The sequence below is a fragment of the Rhinichthys klamathensis genome, unplaced genomic scaffold (assembly GCF_029890125.1).
Source record: "Rhinichthys klamathensis goyatoka isolate OS25496 unplaced genomic scaffold, OSU_Roscu_1.1 h1tg000161l_1, whole genome shotgun sequence".
Taxonomy (NCBI): Eukaryota; Metazoa; Chordata; class Actinopteri; order Cypriniformes; family Leuciscidae; genus Rhinichthys; species Rhinichthys klamathensis.
In genome coordinates this window covers 3,603,354-3,620,244 of record NW_026606695.1, presented here as the reverse complement: position 1 = coordinate 3,620,244, position 16,891 = coordinate 3,603,354, and the positions used below count along the sequence as shown (strand labels likewise).

The window sequence follows — 16,891 nt, the reverse complement described above, 5'->3', positions numbered from 1 at the left end:
CCATGACACAACACAGCACAACCAACCAATGAGCAGGCAAAGCCAGGCCACAGTAAAACCATTTTAGACCACTTCATAGTTAAGACTGTAATGTTATACCCCATATCATTTGTATGAAATCCCTGGCGTGACTGTGTAAATACTGTTGTCGATGCTCGGCCTGGGGAGAGCGATGATGACATAAGCCAGGCGGCTTGGATTTACGAGGGATCCTTCCTAAGATCTAATTAGCCCATGGCTGCTGAAGCGGTGTGGAGAGACAGGGTGGCTGTGACAGCACCTTCGTCTCAGAAGCTCCAGGATGGCGTGGGTGAGCTAACCTTTCTCTCTGACATTTCACACTCGACCCACACCGCTCGCCCTCCAATAGGACATGATTCCAGAAATACAGACAAAGCCAAATCAAGGCATCTGGCATGATATATGCGGCTTGAAGGCAACTACATGGGTTAGGAGGAAGTTGGACAGCGTTAGGTTGGCTGGCGAGCCTGTGAGAGAGTCTAATCTTGGCAGACGTGGTTGAATCGATGGGAGCAAAACAAGCCAACACTGTGAGGGACATCTGGCACTGAAGTGAAAAAAATCTAAGTGAAAGCAAATTTGGGCTTTGAATCCTCCCTCATTTTCTCTCACTAAGCAGAATTAGAGTGGCATGAAAATGAAATGCTTTAGACATTAACAGAAAAGCCTTGTGGGTGAATGTTTGTTTAGAGAGTCTCTGTTTATTTCGATTAAATGCAGAGTGTAGTTCTGAATTTAAGAAGATTTAAAAATCGTTTTTCTTTTTAAAGAAAATGTGAGTGGCGTATGGCCGTGAAAAACATGACATCATAATGACAGGGTGTTGTAAGTGGTTTCCAGGACCATCAGTGTTATTTTAGTATTATTTATTATATGCTACTATAGTAATTGTTAATACTTTGAATTAGTTTTGTTATATATTTTCAGTTTGCATTTTAATTTAAGTTTCAGTTTTAGTAATTTTGTTGTGCTTTTGTCATTTTTATTAGTATCTGTTTTCTTTAAAACATTTCTATTTAGCTTTCTGTAATTCATTTTTTTTGTTTCAGTTTTAGATTTAGCAAATTAGTTATTCAACTTAAAAGGAAATTAGAAATACTGCCTTGGCAACTAACTGAAATAAAATAAGTTTTTAATCTCAGAATTATATTTGTTTCATTTAAAGCTGCAGTCCGTAGCTTTTTTTGGGTTAAAAATTATCCAAAATACATATTTGAGAAAATACATAACCAGCCAGTGTTCAAAACTATCTGCTTGCCTTAGCTCGATTCAAAGCGGTAAGCTTGTAATAATGTTTTTAATTCCAGTGGTACTGGTGGATTTCTGCGGGAGATTCAAGCATGTCTTTGCGTCATTACGTCACATCTGTACACATAAAGAAGGAGTCTCGGCTAGTAGGCTATTGCGTGTGAGGATGCTGGAGGTGGGGATTTATAGCCTTTTCTCACAGCACTTGATATAATTAAACTTATCAATTTGATGGCGGATCCAGAAAGGTTCAACCGACAATCACCAGTGACAACTAGAGATTCACCCGCTGTAAAATGCAAAAGACTTTATTCGGACTTCGGAGTGCCTACAGAAAAAAAGAGGCTGCAACCGGACCCATGCGAAAACAAGGATAATATCGGAAGGGCATTACATGTAGTCATGCAATGCTGACGTTGTTAACATGAACAATTTGAGAACAAAGTATAATTTGACATGATATGATAAACGATCGTTAGATTTAATCAGCGCGATTTACTGCAATGCTTTTTTCCCCTTAGTTGGTCAGAACAAAAGTGGATGTTACTTGTTCAGATGACATTTTCCAGTGAAAATTCTTATGTTGGTCATACTTCCAAAAAGTAGAATCTGTGATTCTGAATGCCAGTATCCACACCGGCACGGTGACTGACAGCTGCACATTCTCCTCAAAACATTGTGTTCATCCACACTGAGCCGTGCCGAGGCACAACCCACGTAAAGTTAATTAACGTTACATCAAATTGAACGACTAGACGTTAATGACGTATTTAAACATGCATCAGAGATGTCTCTCATTTCTATCAGCACTGCAAGCAAATCACCGGGAAATACATCTCGTCTCATTCCCATTCTCTGCACCGTAATTGCTTTCACAGGCCCTGTGGTCTGGGCACCACATACTGTACATTAGAGTCCATAGAGACATTGTTGCCAGATCATTCTAGAAAAAGCAAACACTTGGTTAAACAAAACAAGCCCAAAATAAGCGATCTGCCTCACATAAATAAGCCTAAAATAATGCTAAATATATATCTCACAACTGCCCATATTTATAAAAAAAAATCTCAAAAATCTGAAGGATGCTTATAATAAGCGGACATGCCAACACTGCCAAAAAAAAGCGCACGGTTTAAAGCAAAAGCTTAAACAAAAAGCAATAGAATGATGGTTGGCCTTGTTATTGACACACATAATACATCTAAAACACCAGGATTTAAAATCGCCCCATTCCTGATGTCATGATTTTTCGCTGCACACCCTTAACGTGTGTTCCTAACTACTCGTGTCTCTCCATCAATCACAAGAGCGTTACTGCTGTGAGAGTAAGATGTTGAGTACGACCGTCTGATGTTGTTCTGTACCTGGATGTAGACAAACTGTACTGCATACCAAAACTGCATCCAAAATATCAAACTATTAGAAATGCATGACTGAAGTTCCTTTTTAACTATGCTTTTCATTTTTGTTTGTTCATCTCATTTCACTACATACTCTTTTCTTACCTATTCTCAAAATGCTGCCTGTTTTTCTAAATATCAATTAATTAAAGCAGTCCAACAAGTAGTTAATAATAGTTTTAGAACTATATACAGATAATAGATTTTAGCAATTACCAGGCTGACTGTTGCAATCATGTTGGTTCATTTTCTTCTGCCTTGGGATCTGACTCTGAGTAAAACATATATGGCTCTATTAAAGCACTGGCCATCTCGAGCATACAAATGGTGCAATTTAGTTTGCAAATCACAGCAGTGGGCATATACTCGCGTTTCTGAAAAATGTAATTCCCCTTGAAATTGTTTTTGATAGAGGGCTCAAAGAACATGGCAACACCAATGCCAAGGTCATGAGTTTGATTGCTAGGGAATGCATGAACTGACTAAATGTATAGCTTCATGAAGCAATTTAAGTTGCTTTGGAAAAAAAGCAAAAAGCAGCTACCAAAATGTAAATGTAAAATCAGTCACAAATGTAGAGGATGAGTCCTAACTTTAAGTATGAGAAAAAGTAACAGTGATGCATCACTAACAAGGCGGAATTGAATCAGTCTGGACTCTTTGCTGCATCAGATTAAAGGCATAGTTCACTTTGAAATTAATTTTTGGTATGTTTTAGCTTACCTCAAGGGCATCCAAGATGTAGGTGTCTTTGTTTCCGCAGTAGTTTCAATTTTGATATTTTTAGGTCAAACCGTTCTTGTCTGCCGGAAAGCACTGGAAGTGATCTCTCACGCGTGTACGTCACTCATTGTTTACACAGAACAGAGATTGTAGGTAAGACGGCTAATTAAAAGGGTACTAATTTGCGCTTATCCGGGATGTTTAAACCGTCGTAAAAGAAAACAATTACAAAAAAATAAAAAAATAAAACAATTGTATGAGTGACGTACACGCGCGAGGTTTCACTTCCGGTGCTTTCCGGAAAAGACCGAAGCGCTCGCGACCTCAGATCACTTGGATGTGGCTGTGTTTACAAGAGGTAAAAACGATATAAATACTGTTCGTTTTCTCACACAAACCGCTCGTTTCGTGTCTTAGGCCATCAATGTGTACTTACATTTACGAGTCATTAAATCATGTTTAATTTGGACTTCTCTGTGCATGCTCTTTGAGGTGGTGACCATAGACCTGCATTATATGACTGACAGACAAGAACGGTTTGACCTAAAAATATCAAAATTGAAAATACTGTGGACACAAAGACACCTACATCTTGGATGCCCTTGAGGTAAGCTGAAACATATCAAAAATTAATTTCAAAGTGAACTATCCCTTTAATGTGTTAGTAAGCTGCCTTATTCATATGCTGAATTCTCTAAAAAAAAACTAAAAGCAACAACAACAACAACTAAAACCAGAAAGTTCTGGGCCTAGAGCAAAAAGCTTTGAAGACGGTAACAACCCAGCTAACCATTTACTCATTAAACTCATTAAAATGATTTTCTTTGTTTCAGAGACAACTAAATACAAGTGTCAGCAATTAAGGCAAACAATCAAAAACATAACAATACAAACAGACAACGAGGTGAAGAAAACTAAATCATCTGAGACTCTGAAGAAACCCGTGAGAATACACAAGAATATCTTCAGCTCTTGGGGAGGGAGTGGCTCAATTCACAGAGCAGAGTTCTGACAAACAGGTCTTGCCGTTTTTAGCATGACTGCGGTCACCATCACAAATGCCTTTTTCCCGCTCAAAGAAGAAGGTGCACAGTGTGGAATTACTTTGAACCCATACTTTGAACGTCAAGTTCTTATGCAACTCAACTCTGCCACACTTTTTTTTTCTTCTGTCTCCCTCACACTGTCTTTGTTGTCTTTTCGTTTGACATGGCATCAGAGCAAGTGGACCATTCCCAAACTATTCCAATTTGAATGACTATGGAGTAGCTTCTTACTGTGTTTATAGATTTTTCAAACCCCAAAAGTTCTCTCTGGCTTTAAAAGAACGAAGATGAAATCAAAACTAAATCAGCAGAAGACTCTTCATGCCCTAAACATCTTCAAAACAGCATGGTAACTCAGAAAGCATTAGGGCCTTTTTATTTTTTATTTAATCTTTAGCGCTAAGCTAAATCTGCAGGCCGAATTTATTTTTTGAGCCCACAGACGATTAAGCTTACAGACAACCACAGAAAAATGAATGAAAGAAATCCATCAACTACACAACCGAGGAAGATAAAAGACCGGCCGGGCCAGCGTAGTAAGTGACTTCATCAACCTGCGTGATGAATGAATGCAGAACTAGCGGCAGAACACTTAAGACGATCTGCGGCAAGGTTTATTAATCACGCACTAATGAGGACACCAGAGTACTGATATTTCAATCTCTAAACGGTTCTCATGAGTGGGGAGAAAACAGGAGGTTATTGCAGTTACCCACTCATTCACACCCACATTGCAAGAGTGGGAATATCAATACATAGAGGATCATCAGCAGCCTAAAGCCTAAAAAAAGCTTCCCACATAAGCAAAGGTCAACATGTATGACACACACACACACAACATTCTGAGCTCATAATAATGATGCATCTACTAGCGTAAATAAAGACCCTCACAGATTATAAATCACTATTTCCCTCTACAAAGACCTTTACAGCAGTGAACTTAAAGGATATCTGCCGTCCGTGCTTGTCAATGGGCCTGCGGTGCGGTGAGTTGATCCGATTGCGGTCTCGATGGACCCTCTCCACCAGACCATGGTGTCTAGTCCCTCGCACAGAGTCCAGACCGGAGGGAAACACCCCCTGTGGAGAAATAAAATGTTGGTTAAGATTCTGCTTACAAATGCATGAATCTGTTTTAAACACCTTTAATAGTAACAGCCTAAAAATTCAGTACAGTGTTCATAATTCAGGACTGATAAAGCATGCAGAATACACACACACACACAAAAGTATTCAAAGTGCCACCATTAGCTTGCGTCCCCCTGTGAATTCAGTCTACTCCAAAGTGCTTTTACCTCTCTAGGTTTCATTTCTCATGGAGGACAAAAAGTAGGGATCACTGCTCGGTGTCTCAAAGAAGCTTTATTCAGAGCAACAAGAGCACTTTCACCTGAAGGTATACAACACTGTTCTCCATAGGGGATAGACACAGATACAGTTCTTCGGCTCTTGGAGCGCACCGCTGTATCAAGTGTACTTGTGGGGATTGCCGTGTACTGAAGGAGTAGGCGAAGTGAGGGCAAACTAAGAGCTGAAGACAAACACACTCTTTGTTTAATAAGGAGAAGGTTTGCAATTACCATCTCTTGACATCGTTTATCTGAGGGTAGAAAAGCGGAGTATATGGCTGGAGATTATCTTCTCCTAAATGAACATGCCTAACTGGACAGATTTAGTAGACTTTGAGAAGTGGAAGGAGGACAACCCGGGTACCTGGAAATCAGTGCTGGCATTGCCTATCTGGTTGACGTTGGGCAGCGAGCCACCGTAGTACTGTGCCCGGTTCTGAGACAGACGGAGCTGCTGGATCTTCTGGAACTGCACCTTTAATCAAGAGGAACACACAGTGAATGCATTTGAAAAAGAAAGGAGAGTGAGAGTCTACCCAGGCATTTTATAAGGTGTTGCTATAACATATGTATTTAACTAAGGTGGAAATTCTTGGAAGTGAGTTTGGTTTTTAAGTGTACCTCTGAGCCCAAGCTGGAGAACAATGTGGATTTTGTTGTTCGGCAAAAGTAAACAATGAAAATTATCGATTCTGATCAGGCACAAGCAAATCAGGAGGCGTTCCTTCCTCCCACTAACCAAAGGACAAAATTTGAATCTCAAAGACTGACCTCATTTAATGATATCAATGGGTTACTACACATAAGCTCAAGTCCTCTTTTTAATCCAACAGACTGACATTAAGCCAAAGCATAAAACCTGAGCTACGTCCTGCTTAGTTGTAAGGGCTACATAATTATATATATATATATATATATATATATATATATATATATATATTGCATAATCTGAAACACATCGTTGCTAAGATAAATGAAATACAAGAATTACATTGAAACACAAATTGAAACCTATTTTTTGCCAATAAATAGAGCTGCTCTTTAAAATTGCGATGAAGCAGAAGTAGCGACAGATCTTCTCCTTCATACATAAGTGAAACGGATTGTCGAAAAAGAAAAAAATGTAGGGGAGACTTATATCTATTGGTGGTTGATCTGTGGCATACGTCACCAGTGGGAAGTTTTTCTATTTTATTGTACAGCAGTCTATGGGATGGGTGTGTGATGATCTCCAGGATCTGCCTTTACCGAGAGACTGTTAGTATACAGTGCGCATTCTATGACTGTTTTTTGATTATAATTGTTTTGGATAATTAGGGTTGCCCCCGACCAAAGATTTTTTAGTCGACTAGTAGTCGTTCATTTAAGCCATTAGTCGACGGCTTACTTCTAAACTTCTAGTTTATATTAATTTAATTACTTAAATATATACTGAGGAGAATACTAAACCATAATAAGCGTTTAATATATATAATAGCCTATTCCGTGCTCAAGCACAGGCAAAAGTAATGATTATAAATGTGTCAGGAAAACATTTAAATTATTTATTAATAAAGTATTGATTTCTAAGTCAGTGTCAGCTGCAAAGATGAAGCTGATGATGGTGACTCGCATAGTGAATGCGCCTATATAGAGAAATGCACATTACATAAGCACAGAGTATTTCTTTTCGTTTTGAATTGGTTTAATAAAAGTGGACATTTCAATCTTTCTAAAGATATATTTCTCATGTCAGTGAGGCAAGTAGCCTATAAGCTGAGTTTTGGTTCATTTTTGTGAAGCGCTCCATGCAGTTCATGGAGACCGAGACAGCAGAAAGCACATCCTGTTTGATTTCTTTATCTTACAAAAGCACATTTTAATGTTACTGTGGCGCCTCCATGTCATGCAGTAAACACGCTATACTTTGCAGGTTCCCCACACTCCGCACAAACACTTGGATATGTGCCTAATAATAGTGCACATCTAAGTTAACGTTAGAGCGAGCCGCCGTGTGAAGTTACTACTTAAATGTTTCAAATGATAAGCCACATTTGAGATTGATGTATGATAGGTGAACGTTTGGATTTCCTGCCCAACATACTGTAACAACCACAAAGAACCACCGTCTGTTCCTCACGGGCTGCGTGATACAGGGTTTTTTTTTCTGCGACTAATACAATTTTGGTCGACTAAGCCTCCTCTAGACAACTAACGATTAGTCGACTAATCGCTATTGATTATCAGCTCTATCATGGCAAAAGTTTCGAATCGTGTGCACAGAATGCTGTCACACAGCACGCGTGTACTGAACTAAGAACTTTTTTACAATAAAATAAAGTAAAACAAAATTTAGGTCAAAACAGCTTGCTTTCTTGTGACATATTTCCTTTTGACATCTCTTGCCCCTTTGTAAAAAGACACCCAACAAGCTTTACTTGCATTGAACCAAAATTGCTATCTGCTATGACAGGTAGTATTAAATAGCCTAGAAATCTAGACGCACCCTAGCGGCAGCAAAAATTATTTTGCAGCAAAGTGTGGTCTAGCAACTCTCCATAGACTTTTGAGCTGGAAAAACCAAAAACTAGTCCGGCCAATCAGATCGTGTAGAGTTGGTGGGCAGGGCTTAACATATGACGGCAGAGTTATGACGGTTCCGCGTGATTTCCATAGGTGATTTCCCTCTGCTTGAAAACAAAGAAGATGCTGCTGGCGAACAGTGGTCTTTCGAATCGGCTTTGCCCGCGACTCTGGATGACTTGGAGTTAAGAGAACGTCACTTAAGTCATTCCTAAAACAGGAAGATGTGTTCAGAGTTTTGACGACCGGATACGGCAAAAGTTTAATATACCAACTAGCTGGTTCACTGGTGGAAAAACGCATGGGACTCACTCAGCCACAGCCGTTCGTTGCTCTGGTTGGTTGTAGCGCTATCCTATTGCGTGCCGAGGGATATTGAAAGACAACCGTTTATCCCGCCCCTCGGATTGCGGTATGCCAATTGTGAGTTCCCAGACCTAACATCTTGATGTAGGTCTGGCTTGCCAGGCTAAGTATTAGAGGGAGGGACACTTTCATTCTAGAGAGCATTTGATTGGAAAAAAAATCTGTTCAGTCAGTGCATGATGTGTTTATCTTTTTGGCTCGTCTTGACATAATTTTAAAAAGCAAACTTTACCGATTAACTGTGCAGCCCTAATTAAATGTCAGAAATTCATATATCATGGCTTTGTCCACACTGGCATCTACCAACATAACCTCACTCTAGAGATTATTGTGTTTAAAAATATGGGCCATAAAACAACAAAACACAAAATATTCTCTCACTCATCAGACACACCGTTTCAAAGCGTAAGCAAGATGCTGTTTCAAATCCAGTTGACACTGTTCCAGGCAGACAGCTCAGAAACGCAGGCTTGTTAATAAACAAGCACAGATCCTCGCTCTCAGCACACACTCTGGGGTCATGGAGTCTCACATCCAGCCTTTCAATGTACAGCGTTATCAAAACAATGACACCCCAGCTGTGGAGTAGGACCAAGCTGCTTAGTGAAGCCGAGGATTTCCCTGGGGCAGCGTGCTTAAGCTTATGCTCTTCCTCTCCTCTGTCGACATCACAACATTGCAGAGGATGGTTACTACATGGGGTGGCAAATTCGGCCGATACTGAAAGCCAATAATTCTTCGTGTTTGAAAGCCGATAACCGATATTTTGGCAGATAAATCTAAATTTGTATTTAATTTCTGAGAGCCTGATTTGAAAAACATAAGATTTACCATTAAGAGAAATGTCCCAAGCACTTCAACATAAATCAAACATATACAGCAGTAGCCTAGTTTGAACCACGGATTCCTTAACTTTTCAAATTCATTTTACACTCCTATGGCCAACTTACCTTAATAAAAAAAAACAATCTATCTTGTCTGCAAACAAACAAGTCGTTGGACAACATTAGTTGCGTATAAAGAATCAAAATGCATGTGCCATGGATAAATGCAATGGAATAGCCTCCGCACGGACAATAATGAAATTATTTTAATTATTGTCCGCACGGACAATAATGAAATTATTTTAATTAAACCATATTGTTGGTGAAAATGACACGAGAAAAGTAAAAGAGCTAGTTCTTAATAATAATGCATCAATATCTTTGAAAAAGAAACATCTGAAATTAATATTATTAATGTAATTAATATATTCTTCAAATAACAGCATTGCTGTTTGAGCTGTGTGCAATGAAGCTAAAGAGCTGAATGAACGCCGTGAACTGAAGCTTTCTGTTAGCGGGTAAATTAAATCAACAAAACGTATCCTATTTGAGATGAATTAGATATTTATACAACATAAACATATTACAACTTGCATCTGCACAAAATGACGCAAATCCACAAGTGAACTTGAACTAAGTTGCGTGTTTATCAGAATGTGTAACTCCTGTTGTGGATCTTCCCATAACAACAACGCGTTGAAACACGGTGACTAAACCCAAAGAATTCAATATTACAATAGTGTTCTCATTATAATGTTATGTAATATGACAGTCCCCCAATCATAGTTGCTAATGTTGTGCATTACTGTTTGAGCTACATGCTCTGAATGCATATACAAAAAAATAAAAATAAACAATGTTACTAAAACTTACATTTTGCACAAAACAAAAGGCTGTGAACTCGACTGTGCTGTCATGAAGGTGTAACTCTGTTCTGGATGTGCTCTTCCCATAACAACGTGCTAAAACACGGGCGCACAAATAATTCACAACATTCTTATATAGTAGTGTTTTCATTATAATTTTATATTGCCTATATGACAGACTTGTGCTGCACATGGTGTACTTAACTGTATTTTCCTTTTCAAAGTGATTTCAATCATATTTCAAGCAGTTCAAAAGCATCATGGTGAACAGTGGGCATCTGAAGTGTCTCAGCTTAAAGGGACAGTTCACTTTGAAATTAATTTTTGGTATGTTTTAGCTTACCTCAAGGGCATCCAAGATGTAGGTGTCTTTGTTTCCGCAGTAGTTTCAATTTTGATATTTTTAGGTCTTCTGTGCTAGCGCGGGCGCTTCGGTCTGCGCAAGCGCCGGAAAGCTCTGGAAGTGATCTCTCGCGCGGTTGCGAAAAAAATTCAACGTTGTCTGTTGATATATCGAAATCGTCTTCCATTGCGATTTCCTGTATATCTAAATATGTTTAGATCTTCACAGTGAAAGGTAACACTTCCGAAATCTCTGTGTAAACAATGAGTGACATACACGTGCGAGAGATCACTTCCGGCGCTTGCGCAGACCGAAGCGCCCGCACCCTCAGATCACTTGGACGTGGCTGTGGTTACAAGAGGTAAAAACGATATAAATACTGTTCGTTTTCTCACACAAACCGCTCGTTTCGTGTCTTAGGCCATCAATGTGTACTTACATTTACGACTCGAGTCATTAAATCATGTTTAAGTTGGACTTCTCTGTGCATGCTCTTTGAGGTGGACCCCATAGGACTGCATTATATGACTGACAGACAAGAACGGTTTGACCTAAAAACATCAAAAACTACTGCGGAAACAAAGACACCTACATCTTGGATGCCCTTGAGGTAAGCTAAAACATACCAAAAATTAATTTCAAAGTGAACTATCTCTTTAAGGAAATGATCCATTATTTATCGGCTTTATATATCAGCCAAATTGTCTTATCGGGTCGATAACTATAACATTAAAAATGAACATATAACAGCCGATACCGATATGGTGGAGTTACTACACTCAAAAAAATATTTAGGCCTAAATTTAAGATTACGTATTTGAATTGCACATAAAATGTCCATCCATTTTGATTACACAGTTTTAACATAAACTAATAATTTTAATGTGAAGCATATTTGTCATACATACAAATATTAGTTAAGAAAAACAGTTAAGACAGGTAAGATTTCTGTAATAGTACTCCTAATAATCTGATTTTATATTTTAAATACACAGCAAACATGTTTATATATTTCTCATTAATAAATCTAATTTGTTTCAATCTCAATTTTAAATAACTGAATATTGCTTGCTTGTTCTACAGAGTTTTCTACAGACATATTTTAACCGTGTTCATACTTTTAAACTGAACAAATGTAATAGTTTTCACAATGAACAGATTTAGCACTTTGGTTGAATAATCATATTTTCAAATTGCATTTAAAATGCCACAAGTCAAACAGATAATAATATACTATGCCATGATTTTTTTGTGGAATCTTAAATTTGGGCCTAAATATTTTTGAGTGTATTATATCCTTCAAAAAATGTTATCCATTATTTTACATTAAAAATAAACTAATTTAACTAGTTTCCCCAATTCAATATTTTCCTCATGCAGTGGTGCATTAAATTCTCAGTTTTAGTTTTTAATATTGTTAACTTTTACTAAGAAACACTTAAGATGGAAAATGGTCTCAAAAAATAAAGTGGCGGACACACTACACTTTTTGTTCCATTGACTTTCATTCATGTGCATGTGAATGCTGGAAACAAGAAACGCAAGCTCAAGCGAAGAAGTTTTTGCAGCGTTCCAAAGTTCAAGTTTGGTGAGCTCTGACAATTTGTATCACGTGAAGAGGTCCGACCAATAGAAGATTGATATGACACTCTTAGCTGAATTAAAAAAGTAAAGTGCAGTAGATTACGTTCAAACAAAGTCTAGTGACCGTGGCCTAACAGAGACACCTTGATCCACTACTTGCATAGGCTGGACATGCCCAAAGGACAGTCAAGCACACCTGCAGCTGGATGAGTTGCAAACATGTAGTGGTCTTATGGACAACAAGTGTTGTAACAGCACACAGACAAGTTCCGTTTACATTTGTGTTTATCACATCCTACTCAAAATGGTAAGACTCACTACAGCTCTGCAAAACATGATCTGGTCTTTGCTTTCCGCCAAATCTCTCAGATCCACAAAAACGTGAAGGTGTCAGATCTGTTTCTACAAGCAGACATTCAAAGCATATCCAATTCTGAACTGTGTTCTTGTTTCGAAAGAAGACAACTGTTTGACAAAAATTGTCAAATGATCTCTCTGTTGATACCAGTTTAATGTGCAGACAGACACCATAAATATAATTAAACAATTTGTGGATTCACTTCTTCAAAAAGTTTACAGAGTAAACACTGTGATGCTGTTTATTTGAGCGCCGCGAGAAATGTTGAGAAACCAAACACAAAGAAAAGTGGTCACTTTGGCATGCCAGAAGCATTGTTAGTCATTTCATTGCAATTGACACACTTCGCTGCTTACTTTGGGATTATTGCCATACAGTACACTAATTTCATTGGTGGATCATTTCTAACTAGGTTTGGAAAGCTACAATACATTCAATGTAAATGTTTCTGAAAAGTGCAATTCCTACAACAATCTTTTTTTTTTCGTCTGTCAGCTCTCCACATATAAACATTCGCAATTATTGATGTAGTATTGAGTGGTTTTATTAAAGATCAAAATGTTTAAAAATGAACAAAATTCAAGAAATGCTTGAGCGATCACAAACTTGCCTCTCTTTTTTTTTACTTCTCTGAAATGCAAGCATTTTCCTCAAGGGCTCATTCCATTGTCAAGAAAGATTGTGTGTAAAGAGTTATGACTTTAAACTCTGACAACGTACTATAACACAAACACAACCACGTTCTTGTGCCCTAGAAGAGGAGGCAGCCAAATCATGAACAGATCATGTTCATTCATTCCCGCCTACAGACTCCACACAGAGACAGAGTGCTGTCTGCCGCAGAGCTGCTTTCTGGTAAAACACTTCCTACTGGTGAAAGACCTACAGTTGAACCACTACACCTGACCGACATTTCTTAACCTTTCTCTAATCCATACTTCAAACGCTAAAAAGAAATCCATCGCAGACATCAACAAAAACATAACTCAAACTCAAGATACACACAAGCATTTTTCCACAACTAACAGTAAAGCAGCCTGAACATGTTCTTTTACTGTTCAGTCCAAAGCTAGGGGATGATGTTCACCATTACAAATGTTACTCTAAATGTTTACATGAAGTGCATGTAAATGAAACTGAAAATGCAAAGCAGCTCAGCACAATAAAAGCCTTTGACAACATGACCCCAAAAAATGTTACTAGTCCTTGTTTAAAATCATAAATTAGCCTATTAAGTGAATCTTCTCGGGGGCATGAGTAAGGGTGGGCATGAGTAAGGGTGTTACAACAATATAAAATCAGTCAAGTTTTAGCACTCTTTAAAAAATAAAGGTTATTTATTGGCTTTGATGATTCCATGAAGATCCTTTAACATCCATGGAACCTTTCCACTGCACAAAGGGTTCTTGATATGGGGGGAAAGTTGCTTCAGATTAAAATGTTCTTCACTGAGAAAGAAAAAGAGTTATTTTAAGAACTATGGTCCTTTATATTTAAGAGTGTTAAATGGCTTTTCTCTTCTGCTGATTTTTCATTCATTGGAATGATTTGATTCTGGTTCAGTCGCTACATCATGCAGTCAAGTATTTCTGAATAATGATTGATGTCAAGGGCAACACTGTATCTTAAGGCAGGGACACACCAGACCAACGGTCGGTCGTCAGCGAGTATCTGTCAGGCTAGTTTTTGCGGTGCGTTCCACACGATAACCGTGACGGGTTTATATTCCAATAACAATTGACTGATTGTACATTATCCATTACAAAACACAAACAAAAACTCCCTCCACATATCCAAAAAGAGGTGCAAATTTAAAAACTTTACATCAGATTCCTCACACTCACAAAGTGTAATAAATAATAAAAGTGTATTCAAGTGAACTACTTTACATTGTGATTCTGTTTGAAGAAATCACATAGAAAATTATTTCAAACAATATTTTTAAAGACAACATTTTATTTCAACTTCTCATAGACTTGAGATATCATAGACCCCCACCCCACATATCCACATACATCATAGAAACATCTCTTCTGTTTCTGTGTTCATTCTGTCATATATGTTGTTTCCACAGTTTTATTGTAGTAACAATAGCTGTGGTAACTATGGTATCTTGGCTGGAAACTATGGTTGCCATAGTGACTTGACTATCTATGGTCATCATGACTATCAAAAACATCTGTACTTAAAGAAAAAAATACGATTGTTGCTACTCACAGCTGATACTAAACATAATGAACAAATCATGAAGTGATGACTAGAAAATATGATGTGATCAATTAAAAGTATGATCGCTTTAATGATGTCCGTGTGAATCGAATGCGTGCAGTGTGAATGACAGCAGTCAGAGACACACTGACATTCTCATCCCTCCTCATGAGCTCGATCTGTCGGGCATTTCACATTCACAGTGATTCAGTTGCGCATAGGACACACTTAGGCATCTGCATTTGATGTATGAAATCGAGGGAGTGAGGTAATTTCCTAATTTGGCTGTGCTTACCCTTGAGACGGTGAGGTCTGTCATGAGCTGCTCGAAGGCCCGCGTCTCCTCCGCCTGTTTCTGGTTGTGCAGCGCGATCTTCTCGCTGAACTTCCGCGGGTTGGAGCCACTCGAGCCCGGGGATCCAGACATGGCTGGGCCGCAGAGTTTCGAGATCAACTTCACAGGGAACTGACTGTTGAATGTTGTCGATATGTCAGTCAAATGTTTTTAACTTGTCCCTCCATGTCTGAAAAGCGTGTAAGAGTGCAGCCCAGATGCTTTAGAGAGGTTTGACGATGTCGCTTTAATGACAAGAGCTTTGCCACCATTAATGAGCTGGAAAACGCGACGAAAACGTATTAATAACAACTTGATGGACTTAAATCAGCTGAAGTACCAAGTAACAATGATATATAGGAATTATTTATACTTATAACGCTATTTTTTGTAAACAGGCGATGAGCCGAATTTGCTAAAAGTTTGTCAGGAAACTGGACATTGCTATAGCTAACGTTATATTCAAGCGTTTATGACCGTTTTGTTTGGCATCACTAAAACAAGTTATTTCCTTGTATCGTGGGGGGGAAAAGGATGAGATGTGGAATACTGTACACTGCCAAACAACAAAGCTTAAAAAAATCACTTGGCTTTACGAAACAAGTTCAGTAACGACTCTAGCTAGCGAGCTAAATACTTTAGATTCTGACAAGAAGCATTAAAAAAAAAAAAAAATTACGATTTACGCATAAATATTTAAGTGCCTACCATTATTTATGAATTACGGTAGACAGTTGGTAATATAACTGTCTAAATGTGTGTAATTGACAGATATTGCTCGGTCAGGTAACGTTAACGTACAGGGTAAAGTCAGCCGTAACAGCTAACCAGCTAATGAGCGATATGACACAATCAAAATATCACTAACGAAATGTCACAAACGAACAGTAAATGACAGCAAGCGACCCACTTATATGGTCAATTCAATCAATCTTATTGCTCACAACACTGAACTTAGTTTCGTGAGATTTCAACAAGTGGTCTCGCCGATGTAAACCTCATTACGCATTCAAAACTCATATAAACAGGTAAGTTAAGCGCGACAGCAACTTTGCAGCAAGGTAGCAAATGAAACTGCACCAGACAGACACTCACTGTCCTGCGGCAGGACAACCAGCGGCCAGTGATCGAGCGCTGTTGTCATTCGAGTCAGAGAAAATGTTTAGATGTTACTGATTCGTGAAATGCAGCGGTGAAATCTGATCGTGTAGTCCGCGTGTACTCCCTTGGACTCTCTTCTCCGTGTCCATCATCTAGATCCACCTGAGCTGTGATACACCGAATCGTGACTCCACGGCTCACATTTGTTTTGTCAACTTCGATCCCTCACTCCGAGTGAAAACAAGCCGAGGAAAAAATACACTAGCCTGCCCCAAAACTGTGTACCAATTTTTTTAAAGTTGTGTCCACAAGGAGGCAGTGGAGTTCCCTTAAAGGGATACACAGCCCTATTATTCATGTTAAATGTGTCATATAGAACGTGCAAAAATAGAAAACTTCTACTCTACAAATCCTACAAAAAGGTGGTCATGAAATACTAAATAGATGCAAAAATGTATGTGTATGTTACTGTAATATTATTTAATACTGTTGTTGTCTTGGCAATAAACTGAAATAAGTTTATGAAGCACTAAAATTAGTAACTGGAAATAAATAAAT

General features: G+C 38.4%; 1 protein-coding gene across 6 annotated transcripts in view; it reads right to left on the bottom strand.

The window, feature by feature from the left end:
- The window catches only part of crtc3 (CREB regulated transcription coactivator 3), a 48,248-nt gene extending 31,618 nt beyond the window's left edge, over window positions 1–16,630 (bottom strand). For 4 of the 6 annotated variants that reach the window (XM_056259016.1, XM_056259020.1, XM_056259019.1 and 1 more), the window contains exons 1-3: window positions 15,194–15,886; window positions 6,152–6,262; window positions 5,390–5,518 (exon numbers count right to left, since the gene is read on the bottom strand). In XM_056259016.1, coding sequence (XP_056114991.1) covers window positions 5,390–5,518; window positions 6,152–6,262; window positions 15,194–15,325 — 372 coding nt within the window. In that variant the 5' untranslated portion in view covers window positions 15,326–15,886. Of the gene's footprint in view, window positions 1–5,389; window positions 5,519–6,151; window positions 6,263–15,193; window positions 15,887–16,327 lie in introns of those variants that run through there. The other 2 variants (XM_056259017.1, XM_056259018.1) reach the window with 2 other exon arrangements.
- Window positions 16,631–16,891: the final 261 nt, after the last annotated feature.